The sequence below is a fragment of the Coenobita brevimanus genome, chromosome 33 (assembly GCF_032717465.1).
Source record: "Coenobita brevimanus isolate Jiangsu-jjx chromosome 33, ASM3271746v2, whole genome shotgun sequence".
In the NCBI taxonomy this organism is placed as follows: Eukaryota; Metazoa; Arthropoda; class Malacostraca; order Decapoda; family Coenobitidae; genus Coenobita; species Coenobita brevimanus.
In genome coordinates this window covers 7,799,118-7,812,313 of record NC_136986.1, presented here as the reverse complement: position 1 = coordinate 7,812,313, position 13,196 = coordinate 7,799,118, and the positions used below count along the sequence as shown (strand labels likewise).

At 41.9% G+C, this 13,196-nt stretch overlaps 1 protein-coding gene across 1 annotated transcript in view; it reads right to left on the bottom strand.

Moving 5' to 3' along the window:
• Positions 1-13,196, bottom strand: part of LOC145395783 (putative inorganic phosphate cotransporter) — a 90,946-nt gene that overhangs the window by 54,208 nt on the left and 23,542 nt on the right. The window contains exon 3 of the mRNA XM_080269320.1: positions 2,072-2,305. Within this exon, the coding sequence (XP_080125446.1) occupies positions 2,072-2,305 (234 nt within the window). The remainder of the gene's footprint in view (positions 1-2,071; positions 2,306-13,196) is intronic.

Here is a 13,196-nt window from a genome sequence, read left to right as displayed (position 1 = left end):
GTTTCTGCCTAGAGTGACGGTCAGGTAGGGCCAGGCTGTTCATTACCAAACTTATCAGAGAGTAAACTTTGCTCGCTCGCTTGGGGCAGGTCCATACTGGATAACATAGGATGCTTGTGATAACACTGGAAGTCGAAAATCCTTCACTACTAATTATCATTCCTGAATTTTAAAAATGTATACTGCTACTACTACTACTACCAGTGCTGGGCAGGTGCTCAAACACTTGCGCAAAGCGGAATTGCACACCATTGCACTCCGGTGAATATTGTTTGCGCATTGCGCATCACATGAGACCATGCGCATATTGCGCTTACGCACCTGCCTTGCGCACCTGTCCTTTGGATTGCGCACTGCACAGTCCAAGGGACACGTAGTCTTGGGAGCTTCCTGTATGTCTGGACAAGGGATGGGGGAGGCTCGGGCAGGTCGCAAGGGTTCTGCTAGGGGGAGGTGGGAGGGACGGAGGGTAGTAGCATTTCTTAAAATGTTTCAACAGAGATAATGGATTTTAATATTTTTTAAGTGATTATTATTAGTAAATAATAATTAAAAATACATTATTTATTAAGAGTAGCATATGCAATTCTTTGCAAAAATCATTAAAACATATTATTTAAATCAAATATCCACAGCCTAATAATTTATTAGGCTGTGGATATTTAATTTAAATAAAATGTTTTAATGATTTTTGTAAGGAAATATATATGCAGATAAAAGTAAAACTGGCAACAGCACAGCCTTTGTTTCCCTGCCCCTTCGCTTCACAGCCCGCTCACTCCTCTTTTTGAACTTCCACGAGTGAAAAAGTTACTACGTGACAGTATTTTGATAGCAGCTGTAATGTATGGGAGTGAAGCTTTGACCTTGTTGGAGGGACAGAAGTCAAGAGTGAGAGCAATGGAAATGAGTTATTTGAGAGGAGCCTGTGGAGTTACATGGACAGACAGACTGACAAATGAGGAAGTGAAGGAGCATTGCGGTGTGGATGTGGATGTGATAGGAAACGTTAGGAGAAACACACTGAGGTGGTTTGGTCATATGGAGAGGATGGAGAGTGAGAGACTAAGAGAGTGTATGTGAGTGAGGTGGAGGGGGGGAGAGGGAGGGGGAGGCCAAGGATGAGATGGAGGGATGGAGTAGAGAAGTATATGAGAGATGGGGTTGTGAGCTGGGAGCAGGGCAGTGAAATAGTGGGGGACAGGGCGACGTGGAGGCGATTTGTTGCTTGTTTGTGGCCAGTGGCCATCCCTTACGTGATTTAGGCGTCTAGCAATAGATAGATAGATAGATAGAATAATAATAAATAAAAGTAAGTATGCTAATTTGTTTAGATATCTCAATATATTACAGTAATTCCCTCAAATATATGCAAATGGTTTGCGCAAGTGCTTAGTGACACTGCGCAAGCTAAATATTAGATTGCGCACTTGTGCAAATTACAAATAACAGAAAATAATAAATAAAAGTAAGTATGCTAATTTACGTAAATATCTCAAAATTTTTCAGTAATTCCCACAATTATATCCAAATGGTTTGCGCTTGCACTTTGCGACATTGCGCAAGGTAAATATTTGTCAGATTGCACACTTGCACTTGCGCAAGGTAGTGAACTGTGGATTGTGCATTGCACTTGCGCAAGGTCCTTCTTCGTTTGCGCTGCCCACCACTGACTAGTGCTACTACTACTACTACTACTAATAATAATAATAATAATAATAATACAATAAAATAAGTGGTGGTGGCAAGAATGCAGTACTATTTTTGTAGCAAAGGAAGATTAAGTTCTCTTGGCCCTTTTATTTACACAAACTTAAAAACTTCACAGATACCTTTCCCTTGGAAGTTGATTTCTATACCTGGTGTGCTAATATTTTCTCAGATTCCATCCATGCAATCCATATCGTAATAAGGCATGGATGGCATGCATGAGAATTTCAGGTGTACTTTATTTTATCTATGAGGATGTAATGGTGTAGAGCGTCTTTGCGTATGAGACTGGGTCCTTTGGACTGTGTTAGGTTCCCTGTTGTTCAGAATGCTATAAGATTTTGTAAACATATATTTTTACCTCAGTGAGACCTTCAAGTATCCGCACAGCAATGAATAGTTCCGTAGAAGCTCTGACGCATACTGGTGACAGGATGGTCAGGATGGCAGTGAGAAGGACGCCGAGACCAAAGACAATCTTCCCACCGAAATATTCTGCTGCTCGTCCCCCTACAATGTTTGTCAGAAGGGATCCGATGAAAAAGCACCCCAGTATCTTACCTTGCAGACTTTCATCCCAGTCGAACTCTCCATCCTGGCAAAAATCATGGTGGGATAAATGGTTACAAAGATGTCAGTGATACGAGGTTAGTCCCTACGATACGATAACGAATAGTATAAATTTTGCTGTTGATCTGACGGCATTATTAAGATTATTGAGCACCCTAGTAATAATAAGGTTAATGATGACTTCACCATAACCCTCTAGTTCGAGGTCTTTCCTGAGGTGAATGAAATGATTTGGAAACTACATGAATAGACTACAAAATATGTCATCACGGTGAAAGGAATACCACCCCACGTCCCTTGCAAAGCTTACATATTAGAAATACCTCTAGCCACCTCTTGGATCTGAATCATACAAAATTAATGCACAGTTATAATGGCCTTATTTATATTCAACTCGACTACCAAGGGAGAGATACACACCAAAAAGTTTAAGGAGAACTGGTGACACAGAAGGAGTTTACAAACGGTTATGCTGCATACAAAGATGAGATTCACAATATACTAAACGTCACATTTAATCTTACCTGTAAAGTGCAATACTTTGGGGGACATACTCAACCCGTATCCCTGGCTAAAAAGAAGTCGTAGTTAGGGTTTCGCATTAAACAAAGATAGTACTTTGTAGTTTGGATCTTTTCTAGATTGAACAAGCAACAATGTCATCAAGAAGAATAGGAATGAAGGTTGTGATAGGAAAAGTGCTTTTTTTTTTTTTTTTTTTTTATAAAGAATGGATTTAATAAAATTAGAAATACAAGATGTTAAAGCTACTGGGCGATAGTTAGAGGGCTGGGAATGGTCACGTTTCTTTGGGAAGGTTGAATGTGAGCAAACTTCCAGCAAGATGGAAAAGTAGAAGTTGACAGGCATAGATGAAAGAATTTACCAAGGCAGGCAGTTGGCACATAAGCACAGTTCTTGAGGACAACAGGAGAGGCCCCATCAGGGCCATATGCCTTGTTAGTAGCGAGGCCGGTAATTGCAGAAAATACCTCAAATAAAGAATTTTTAATGTAAGCCATGAGGAAGTCAGAAGAGGGAAGTGATGGAGAAACAGCATCGGAATTGTCTAAGGCGGAATTTGAGGAAAAAGTCTGACCAAAGAGTTTTGCTGTATCAGTAGAAGAAACAGCTACAGAACCATCAGAATGGAAAAGAGGAGGTAAAGATGATGCGAGAAAGTTGTTAGAAAGGTTTCTGGCAAGGTGCCAGAAGGAGCAGGAAGAATCTGCATTGGGGAGTTCAGAGCATTTTATTACAAATGAAGTTAATTTTACCAAAGTGAAGAACAGTCTTAATATGATTCTGGGAAGAAATATAAGAGATGAGATTTAGGGGTCACTTAGCTCCAGTACCTTTTGCATGCCCTTTCTCTGTTGTGGACAGCATTACAACAAGCAAGATTAAACCTTTTTTTTTTTTTCCTCACCATTCACAGGATAAGAAAAGGAATGAATGCTTCCATGCCGGAGAGGATAACCTCCATAATGCATATGGCACATTCACATAATTCTCGGCCATAGAAGTATAAATCATTCCAGGGAAAATCAATGGAGTACTGCCTTAGGGCCTTCCAATCAGCAGCTCCGAGGTGCCACAGCTGCCGCTTTGGGGGAGGGTCCACAGGCCTTACTGGAGCAATAGGACGGGAAATGGTGTTGAGGTTGTAATCAGAGGAGCCCGACAGAGAAAAGATTTACAGTGTAAGCAGAAAGATTAGTTATAAGTAAGAGGTCAAGTATGTTGTAACTCTCTCCAAGGTGGTCAGGGGTACGGGTAGGGTGCTGTACAAGCTGCTCTAGGTCAGTAATGATAGAAAGATGTATGTTTGTTCACCAAGTGGATCAATAAAAGTACAAAAGAGCCAAGGTGGTGGTGAACATTGAAATCACCTAGAATGGAGATTTTAAAGTAAGAAATTGATAGGATGTATTCAACCTTGGAAGAAAGGTAGTCGAAGAATTTTTCATAGTCAGTAGAATTAGGGGATAAGTAAACAGCACAGATATTTTTAGCCAGAGAATGACATGATAGCCAAAGCCAGAGAGTAGAGAATTCAGAAGATTCAAGTTCAGGAACACGAGAGCAAGGTGTGTTGTTGGATACATACTGTATACACAACAGACACCTTTGGTTTTGAAGTGAGTAAAGAGAAAGTAAAAGGATACAGAGAATGGTTTGCTATCAGTCGCCTCAGACAGCTTAGCCTCTGTGAGAAAGAGAAGGTGAGGTTTAATGGAGATGTGTTCAACATAGAGGAAGTTAGAAGAAAGGTAGCAAATATTGGAGAAATGAAGAAGTGAGTCAGACAGTGGTTCCATGCAATTCGCTTGGTCATCATCGGGAAAGGGGAGGATGGTGGGGGCTTTTATGGTTTCCTTCTCCTCCCTGGGGACTCTGAGACTTCCTGTTAAGATGTCATTGTTCTTAAATTTTGAATAGGAAATGAAGAGTTTAAGTGCATGTAGTTTGGTGCTGATAGAGGAACTTGTATTGAAGAGTATGCTGCCATTTTTTTTTTTGGTAATACTGAAACACTGAAAAAGTTCAGCAGAGGGAGGGTGGTCAGAAGCTAATCCTGAAGGTTAAATAAACAGAAGCTTCAGCTCTCCCTGCCATCAGCATTCCGTCCAGCTTGGGGGTACTGCCCTGTTCGACTGGTGCTACAATCTACTCCCTGCAAGGTATTAAGTGTTATGCCATAGGTTTTGGCTTATGATTATATCTGGAGGAGTAAGGAACATTCTGGATATTTTAACGTGTCTGTTTTATTTTCTGTCTTACCTTCGGAATTAGTTCTTGCCTTTATTGTTAGTGTGTATTGTTAATTAAAGTGCATTATTGTGTGAGAAAATGTGGGTTATCTTCTCGGCTGTAGGATATTCTGGGCCGATCTAGTAGGTGGAATCAGGAGGGTAGGATTTAAACAGAACCGTCCCACATCCAAGGCAAGTCAGTTTGAGTGTAGTAAGCAAGCCAGAGTAACAGAGGGTGTGAGTCGTAGTTGGCGTGCGGCAGCTAGTCAGTAACAGTTTGCCAATCAAACAGTGAAATTCAGGGTCAGCATCGGCCTGTCAGTGAACAGTCTGCGAGTCAATGAGTCAGTGGTAGAGTCAGTGACGGAGTTAGTGAAGCAGACAGTGAGTCAGAGTGGGTAGCGGACAATCAGTGAACAGTCAATGAATTAGTGAGTCAGTGGACAGATAGATGGTGACAGAGTCAGTGACACATTTAATGAGTCAGACAGTGAGAGCTAATTACCGAAGGGTGGAGCAGCCAGTCAGAGAGTCGGTAAGTGGGAGTCAGTCAGTGAACGGGCAGTGAGCGGGTGTAGTGGGAGAGGACGGAGGTAAATTGAGAGAGAAAAGTCACAGTGTATTCCAAGCGTATCTCAATTGTGCCTAGAAGGAATAAAACCCAGAAACATTCAGCGGCTTTCGATTAAACGTTCTGGCCTGTTTACAGCATCGTTCCCGACGTATCAACAAACTCTGTGAAGTAACAGTGATTTCATTTCTGTGTTGAAATGGAGTGATAGCTTAGATACAATGCAGTAATTCATTTTTCATTCGCATTAGTATCACTTGAATCTATAAATGAAGTTATTCTTTGGCCTTACTGGGTTATTATGAATAAATAGGGAATCATAATGGTTGGGCATGACTACAGCACAAGATGTCTTCCTTAGCAGTTTTAACGAACTTTGCAAAACATGGAAAACGAGCCCTCATGACCATATAATACTTGAATATGGTAGGGGTATAATGTGTTTGTTTATTATCTGTGACGTATTTAAGCGCTTGGGAACAGATAAACTGCATTTGGTCACATTGTGCTTCTCTCAAAATAATCCCATTTCACACATGCATACATGCTTGCACCGTCCCAATCCCAGTATTCACCGGGTTAACGCTACACTGGACAAATGCTTATAGCTGGAAACTTTGTGAGCACACAGTGAGTGGCTTTTCTGTGTTCATCACCATACTGCTGAACCAAACACCACCAAATTATGCACCAAAATGGGTTATCTCAGAAATTAAGAGTCAAGTGGCGTCATGCAGACCATTGGAAAGATTTTACTGGGGCAAATTTTTTTTACCAGCCCCGATAGGGGTATTGTTTTCACTTCCTCTGTCTGTCTGTGTGTGTATCTGTTAGCACGATAACTTTGCAACCGTGCAAGATATAATCACAAAATTTTACAGGTGTGTACAAGGGATGAAAATCTCCTATTAGTTCGAAATTGGTGAATGTGGATCAAGGTTAAAGTCATATTTCGATCCGCGCCAGAGATGTATCGGCTCGTGGCTGGTGTGAGTCCTCCCTTGGGGGGCCTCTATTTTTTTTTTTTTTTTTTTTTTAACGAAACTCATTAACATGCTGCTGAAAAACATTCAACAAGCATCTAACTGGGGAGAAAAAAAATAGCGTGACATGCCTTCCTCTGGCATAAGGGTCAGAAGCCTCTAGGCTGAACGTATGCACATTCCAAGATAAGACGGGTCATTATAAAGACTACAGTAATATTAGATACAAACATATTCTTTATTTCCATGTGTCGACGCTTATGTCAGCTACAAATTTATGGTGAGTACAGTATGGAATGTCTATCTATCTATCTATCTATTGCCAGACGCCTCAATCCCGTTTGGGGTGGCCACAAACAAATCGCCTCCAAGTCGCCTTGTCCCCCGCCATTTCACTGCCCTGCTCCCAACTCACCCCTCCCTCTCTCATATACCTCTCCATCCAATCCCTCCATCTCATCTTCGGCCTCCCCCTCCCTCTTCCCCCCTCCACTTCACTCACATACACTCTCTTCGTCAATCTTTCACCCTCCATCCTCTCCACATGGCCAAACCACCTCAGTGTGTTCCTCATAACGCTTCCTATCACATCCACATCAACACCACAACGCTCCTTTATATCCTCATTCGTCAGCCTGTCTCTCCATGTGACTCCACAGGCTCCTCTTAAATAACTCATTTCCACTGCTCTCACTCTTGACTTGTGTCCTTCCAACAACGTCCAAACTTCACTTCCGTACGTTAGAGTTGGTAACACAATACTGTCATGTAGTAACTTTTTCACTTCCATGCTCACTTCCTTGTTTCTTATCACTGCTTTCAAAGAACCAGCAACTTTTCTTCCCTGCTGTACCCTTTCAAGCACTTCACCCTCCAAACCTCCATCCTTACTCGTCACACTACCCAAGTACTTAAACGTACTCACATTTTCCAATTCCTCACCATCCAACCTCGCTGTACATTCACTGACTTCACCTCTCTCAAAGACCATCACTTTACTCTTCCCTACATTCACCTTTAGATTCCGTTTCTTACGCACTCTCCCAAACTCATCCACCAAGCCTTGCAGCTCCCCTTCGTCTTCACTCAACAACACAGTATCATCTGCAAACAACAATACAGAGAGTTTCCAAACACTATCCTTTCTCACCAGGGCCACTCCAACATCCACTACTCTACCTTGTACCTCTTTTATTAGCCCATCCATGTATAGATTGAACAAGCATGGAGACATGACACATCCCTGTTTCAACCCAACTTTCAAAGAGAAAAATTCACTTAGTTCACCATCCACACGCACTGCAGCCTTCACACCATCGTACATACTCTTCACAGCATTCAACAACTTCCCATCTACTCCATATATTCTTAACACTTTCCACAATCCTTGTCTATCCACCCTGTCATATGCTTTCTCCAAATCCATGAAAGCCGCATACAACTTCTTTCCTTTCTCTAGAAACTTTTCCACCAAAGATCTAAGAATGAATATCTGATCTACAGAGCCTCTTCCCTTCCTAAAGCCTCCCTGTTCTTCTCCAACTAATTTCTCTGTTCTTTCTCTAACTCTGTCAATAAGTATCCTACCATACACTTTTCCTATTATACTAAGAAGACAAAAGCCCCTATAATTACCACACACTTCATTTTCCCCTTTTCCTTTGTACAAGGGAATAATTATACCTGACTTCCAATCCTCCGGGACTCTACCTTCCTCCCAGGCCAATCTGCACATCTTCTACATCCATTCTACTACTATCTCTCCCCCATGCTTCAGCATTTCACCATACACTCCATCAATTCCTGGGGCTTTCCCCGATTTAACTTTCTTCATTGCTTCCACAACTTCTATCCTACTGATTTCTTCCTGTCTTCTCACCTCCCTCCTTCTCCCAGCCATTCCCCAGCCACTTATACTCGCATTACTTCCATCCTCTATGTTCAACAAATCCTTAAAGTGTTCTCTCCATCTGCTTACTTTTTCTCCCTTCTCCACTAGTAATATACCATTTTAATCTTTCACTCCCCTATTAACTTCACTTACACCCTGTCTTACTCTTTTCACCTCTTTCCAGAACATTTTCTTACAGTCCCTCCACTTAACACTCAAATTCCTTCCAAATTCCTCATCCACTCTCTTCTTACTCTCTCTTACTAATCTTTTCACCTCTCTCTTTCTTTCTACATATAACTCTCTCTTCCGCCTCTCAACTTCTTCCACGCCCCTATTTCTCATCCATTCATTGTATGCTTTCTTCTTTTGTGCCACAGCCTGTTTCACCTCTTCAGTCCACCACGCTGTTCCTTGCACCCCCCTCCATCTTCTCTTCCTTCCACACACCACATCACATGCTGCACATATTTCTTCTGTAAATATCCTACACACACCTTCCACGTCTCCCATCTGCTCCAATTCATATTTGCCCAATCGTTCCTCCACTTCTCTCTTATACTCTGCCATTTTCTCATCCTCTTGTAACCTTTCCACTCTCCTTGCAACTACTCCTTCCTCTCGTCTTTCCCTTCTTCTATTCCTCCATCTTACTTGAATTCTAATTCTGGCCACCACCAAGTAGTGGTCAGAAAGTCCACTCCCCCAACATCTATACTGTAAACTCTTGTATCCATTACACATCTTCGCATCCTTTCATCCACACACACATAATCAGTCATTGCCTTCCTTTCTTTCAGTTCACCACCCACCCTTCTCATCACTCGCCATGTATACCTGTGGATCATTTTATGCCTGAAGAGGATGTTGGCTATTACCAACCCCCTCCCAGCACAAATGTCCACTAACGCACTGCCATTCTCATCTATCTCAGCAGGCACACCCCACTCACCAACTATTCCATCCACCTTCACATTCCCAACTTTACCATTCATATCACCAATCAAAAACACTCTCTCATTCCTTCCAAACTTATCCATGTACACTATGTAGGTCTGGCTATATAAGTCTGAATTTCCTCCTATCCCATATGTTACATTAATCAACAAAAAGGCTTAGAAACGTCAAAATGATCATTAGCACCGTTGAACTGCTTATGAAAAACAGCTGGAATTACATAAAAGAATTCTTAAGATTCACTACCATCTTCATATAGAAAGCACCCCTCCCCTCAAAAAAAAAAGCTCCAAAGCTGTTATCTTGGAATCTGTTTACAGACAGAGCAACCTACATCCAACTTGGAAAGCTTACAGGGAAGTAATGGGTGTAACGCTCCATGCCTTTTCTGAGACTTCACCACCATATTACTGAGATAAGTAAACAGGAGCCAACATGAGGACATCAGTTGAAAACTATTAAAGCTTAAGCAGACCTCTGCACATCATTGGAAAGCTTATGGAAAAGACATAGATATTATGTGGCTTAATCCAAAAAGCATCAAACTGAGCATCACAACTGGGTTAACTCGGTACTGCAGCGGACCTCCATATATCGATGAAAGCTCATATAACATTAACAAGCATATTTGCTCAAGCCTGTTCCACACTTTAATGTGTGGACACGCACACTGTAACTTTACTAATCAAATATACTCAAAACGCTGAGTTTGTATGCAAGTATTTATATTATGTATGTACATGTGCATTTACACAAAAATGCAAGAAATCTTCAATATCTCTTTAACTTTTCAACAAAACTTTGTTTACGAACCATTTATATACCAAGAAAGGATGGATTGTCCGAGTTTGGTATTAGTTGAGTAATTTGGCCTCTTCTGTTCTTCTGCACTAGCTTTATGTGTGAAATGAAGCAGGCAGGGTGCATAAAGTTTTACAATGGCTCAGTTGGTGTACATGTATAGTCAGCATCAAAACTTCTGTCGTCTCTTCTGCCTTTCCACGGACTTTGAAAATAAGTTGGTTGGACATGCAGCAGACGACACTGATCCTAACCCGAAGGAAGTACTTAATGTCAGGATTCACCACACTAATTTCAAAGGGCGACAGGTCTTTCAGTGCCATTTGTGTTTATGTTTGCAAGAGAGGGCAGACGGATGCCGTCTGGAGAGTACTAAAGACACAATTTATGATTCTGCACAAGAGGAGCCTTGGTTCCCATCTTTGTAATGCTGCCACGAACATGCAAATGAAAGGCTGTGAATCCATCTGCAGTCTCCAAGGAAGCTAATAATGATTTAGTTGTTGCAGTATGTAGTGAATCAATAAATTATTAATGACAGTTATAATATAATAATAATAATAATAATAATAATAATAATAATAATTAAAGACAACAACAGTAATAATAATAATAATAATAATAATAATAATAATTAAAGACAACAATAATAATAATAATAATAATAATAATAATAATAATAATCTCTCTATCAATATACCAAGGCTGCTTCCCCCAAAGGAAGGGAGCTAGCCGAGACAGTACGACACACTCCCAATTCGGTCATCCACACAAACACACTCATTCACATCTTAGCACCAAGGGGAGAAGGAACAGATCTTCACCGCAGCACACGGCATGAGGGTCTGTGTAGTGCAATCAGTGACATCCGCAGCGGGGCCCGACAGCAGAGCTGGTTTACCCCTGCCACATCATAATGGACCCATCCCCTTACACGCACCTGACCTGGTCAGCTGATCAGACCATATATGTGAGAATATCCCTTCAGGGCTGCATCATCATTTATTCATTCACTATTTCTCTCCAATCATTTCTGTCACTTGCAGTCACTCTTCCTTGCTCAACAGACATCCCTCTCGCATCCAACGCTCTCTTCACACTGTCCATCCATCCTATTCGTTGTCTTCCTCACTGCCATACACCTCTCACATCCGATCCAGTTATCTTTTTCACCAATCACTCATCGTCCATTCTCCCCATATGCCCAAACCATCGAAACACCCTCTGCTCAACTCGATCAGCCATCTCCTGCACAATTCCAGTTCTCCTTCGCACATCATCGTTTCTCACTTAATCCTTATGCATCACTCCACACATATTACTCAGACATCTCATCGCCATTACATTCAAACTTTTCCTCTCTGCTACACCCATATACCATGTATCAGCCCCATATAACGCTGTTGGTACCAGTACACCCTCATACAGCCTTCTCTTTACATCCATTCTTAACGAACGACACCTAAACATTATTTCATTCCTCCCAGCAACTTTCCTACTTCATTCATCCTAAACTTCACTTCTGCATCTATTCTTCCATCCACAGCATCATGTGACCTTAAATACTTAACCCATCCCATACTAACTAATTTATTACAAAACCCACCCCAAAACTCAATCAATTTTTGACTTTTTTGGGGGGGGGGGATCAAACCTCTGCTTTTTTTTGAGAAACATCGAAAATTCAGAGAGAAAGCTTTCACCCCGAGGTTAAAAATGCCCTAAACAGGGGAGAGACCCCTCGCCTGGTACTGCTGTCTGTGAAGCTGTAATCCATAAAAAACGCTTTCTTTGGGAGGGAAACTTAACCAAAACTACTCAGAATAAGTAGATATTTATTTACTTGGTACGAATTTATATGTAGTGCAAGAGTATTTTGGTTTTCACACAATAATATAGGCATTAAAAGCGTTGTTCAGTCACCAAACACATCAACATACCGCACCTACCTTGGTGACATTACCTCCTCATCACTTCTGCTCATTGCTAACTCTGGTGCCACGTAATCTTTGTCCTTCACATTGGGAATCATTTTCGCCTTGAATTTCGTCGTCGGAGAGACCGTGGTGCTACATGTCTTTACTGGCCAGGTCACTGCTAACAGGTGAGTTGCCAAGAAAATGGCGTGTGGGGGGGATGGGGGTTACACAGGGTCAGGCAGTGTCGCTGCCTGGCTTGGGGTAGAGGAGGTCTCCCACATATGCCTACCAAAAATCTCCCACAAAACTTGAAAAATGTGCAAACAACAGGCCTTTCCATTGCAAAACGTACGATGCACATTGTGGGGACTGAGCGTGAAAAAAAAGTTGCAACATGCATCGTACGTTGGGAATAGGGGACGGGTAAAATCACTGTACCTCCTCAAGCAACTCACCATTCAAAACGATATTCATCCTCCTACCATCTAGCAACCTCGTACACTTCATCATTTTACTCTTAAACTCATTTACTTTCAATTTCCTCCCTTCACACACCCTTCCAAACTCCTCTACCAACTGTTTCAATCTCTCCTCTGAATCAGCCACCAGTGCAGGATCATCCTCAAACAGCAGCTGATTCAGATTCCACTCTCTACCATCAGCATTCACCAGCCTCAAACCTCCACCTAACACTCTTGCATTCACATCCCTGACAACATCCATATCAACATTAAACAACCAAGACGAAATCACATATCCCTGTCGCAGCCCCACTTTCACAAGAAACCAATCTATCTACCTATTGCCACATGCCTTAATCCCATATGGGGTGGCCACAAACAAATCGTCACCATGTCGCCCTGTGCCCTACCATTTCACTGCCCTGCTCCCAGCTCACACCCCTCTCTCTCATATACCTCTCCACTCCATCCCTCCATCTCATCCTTGGCCTCACCCTCCCTCTCTCCCCCTCCGTCTCACTCACATACACTCTCCTTGTCAGTCTCTCACTTTCCATCCTCTCCACATGGCCAAACC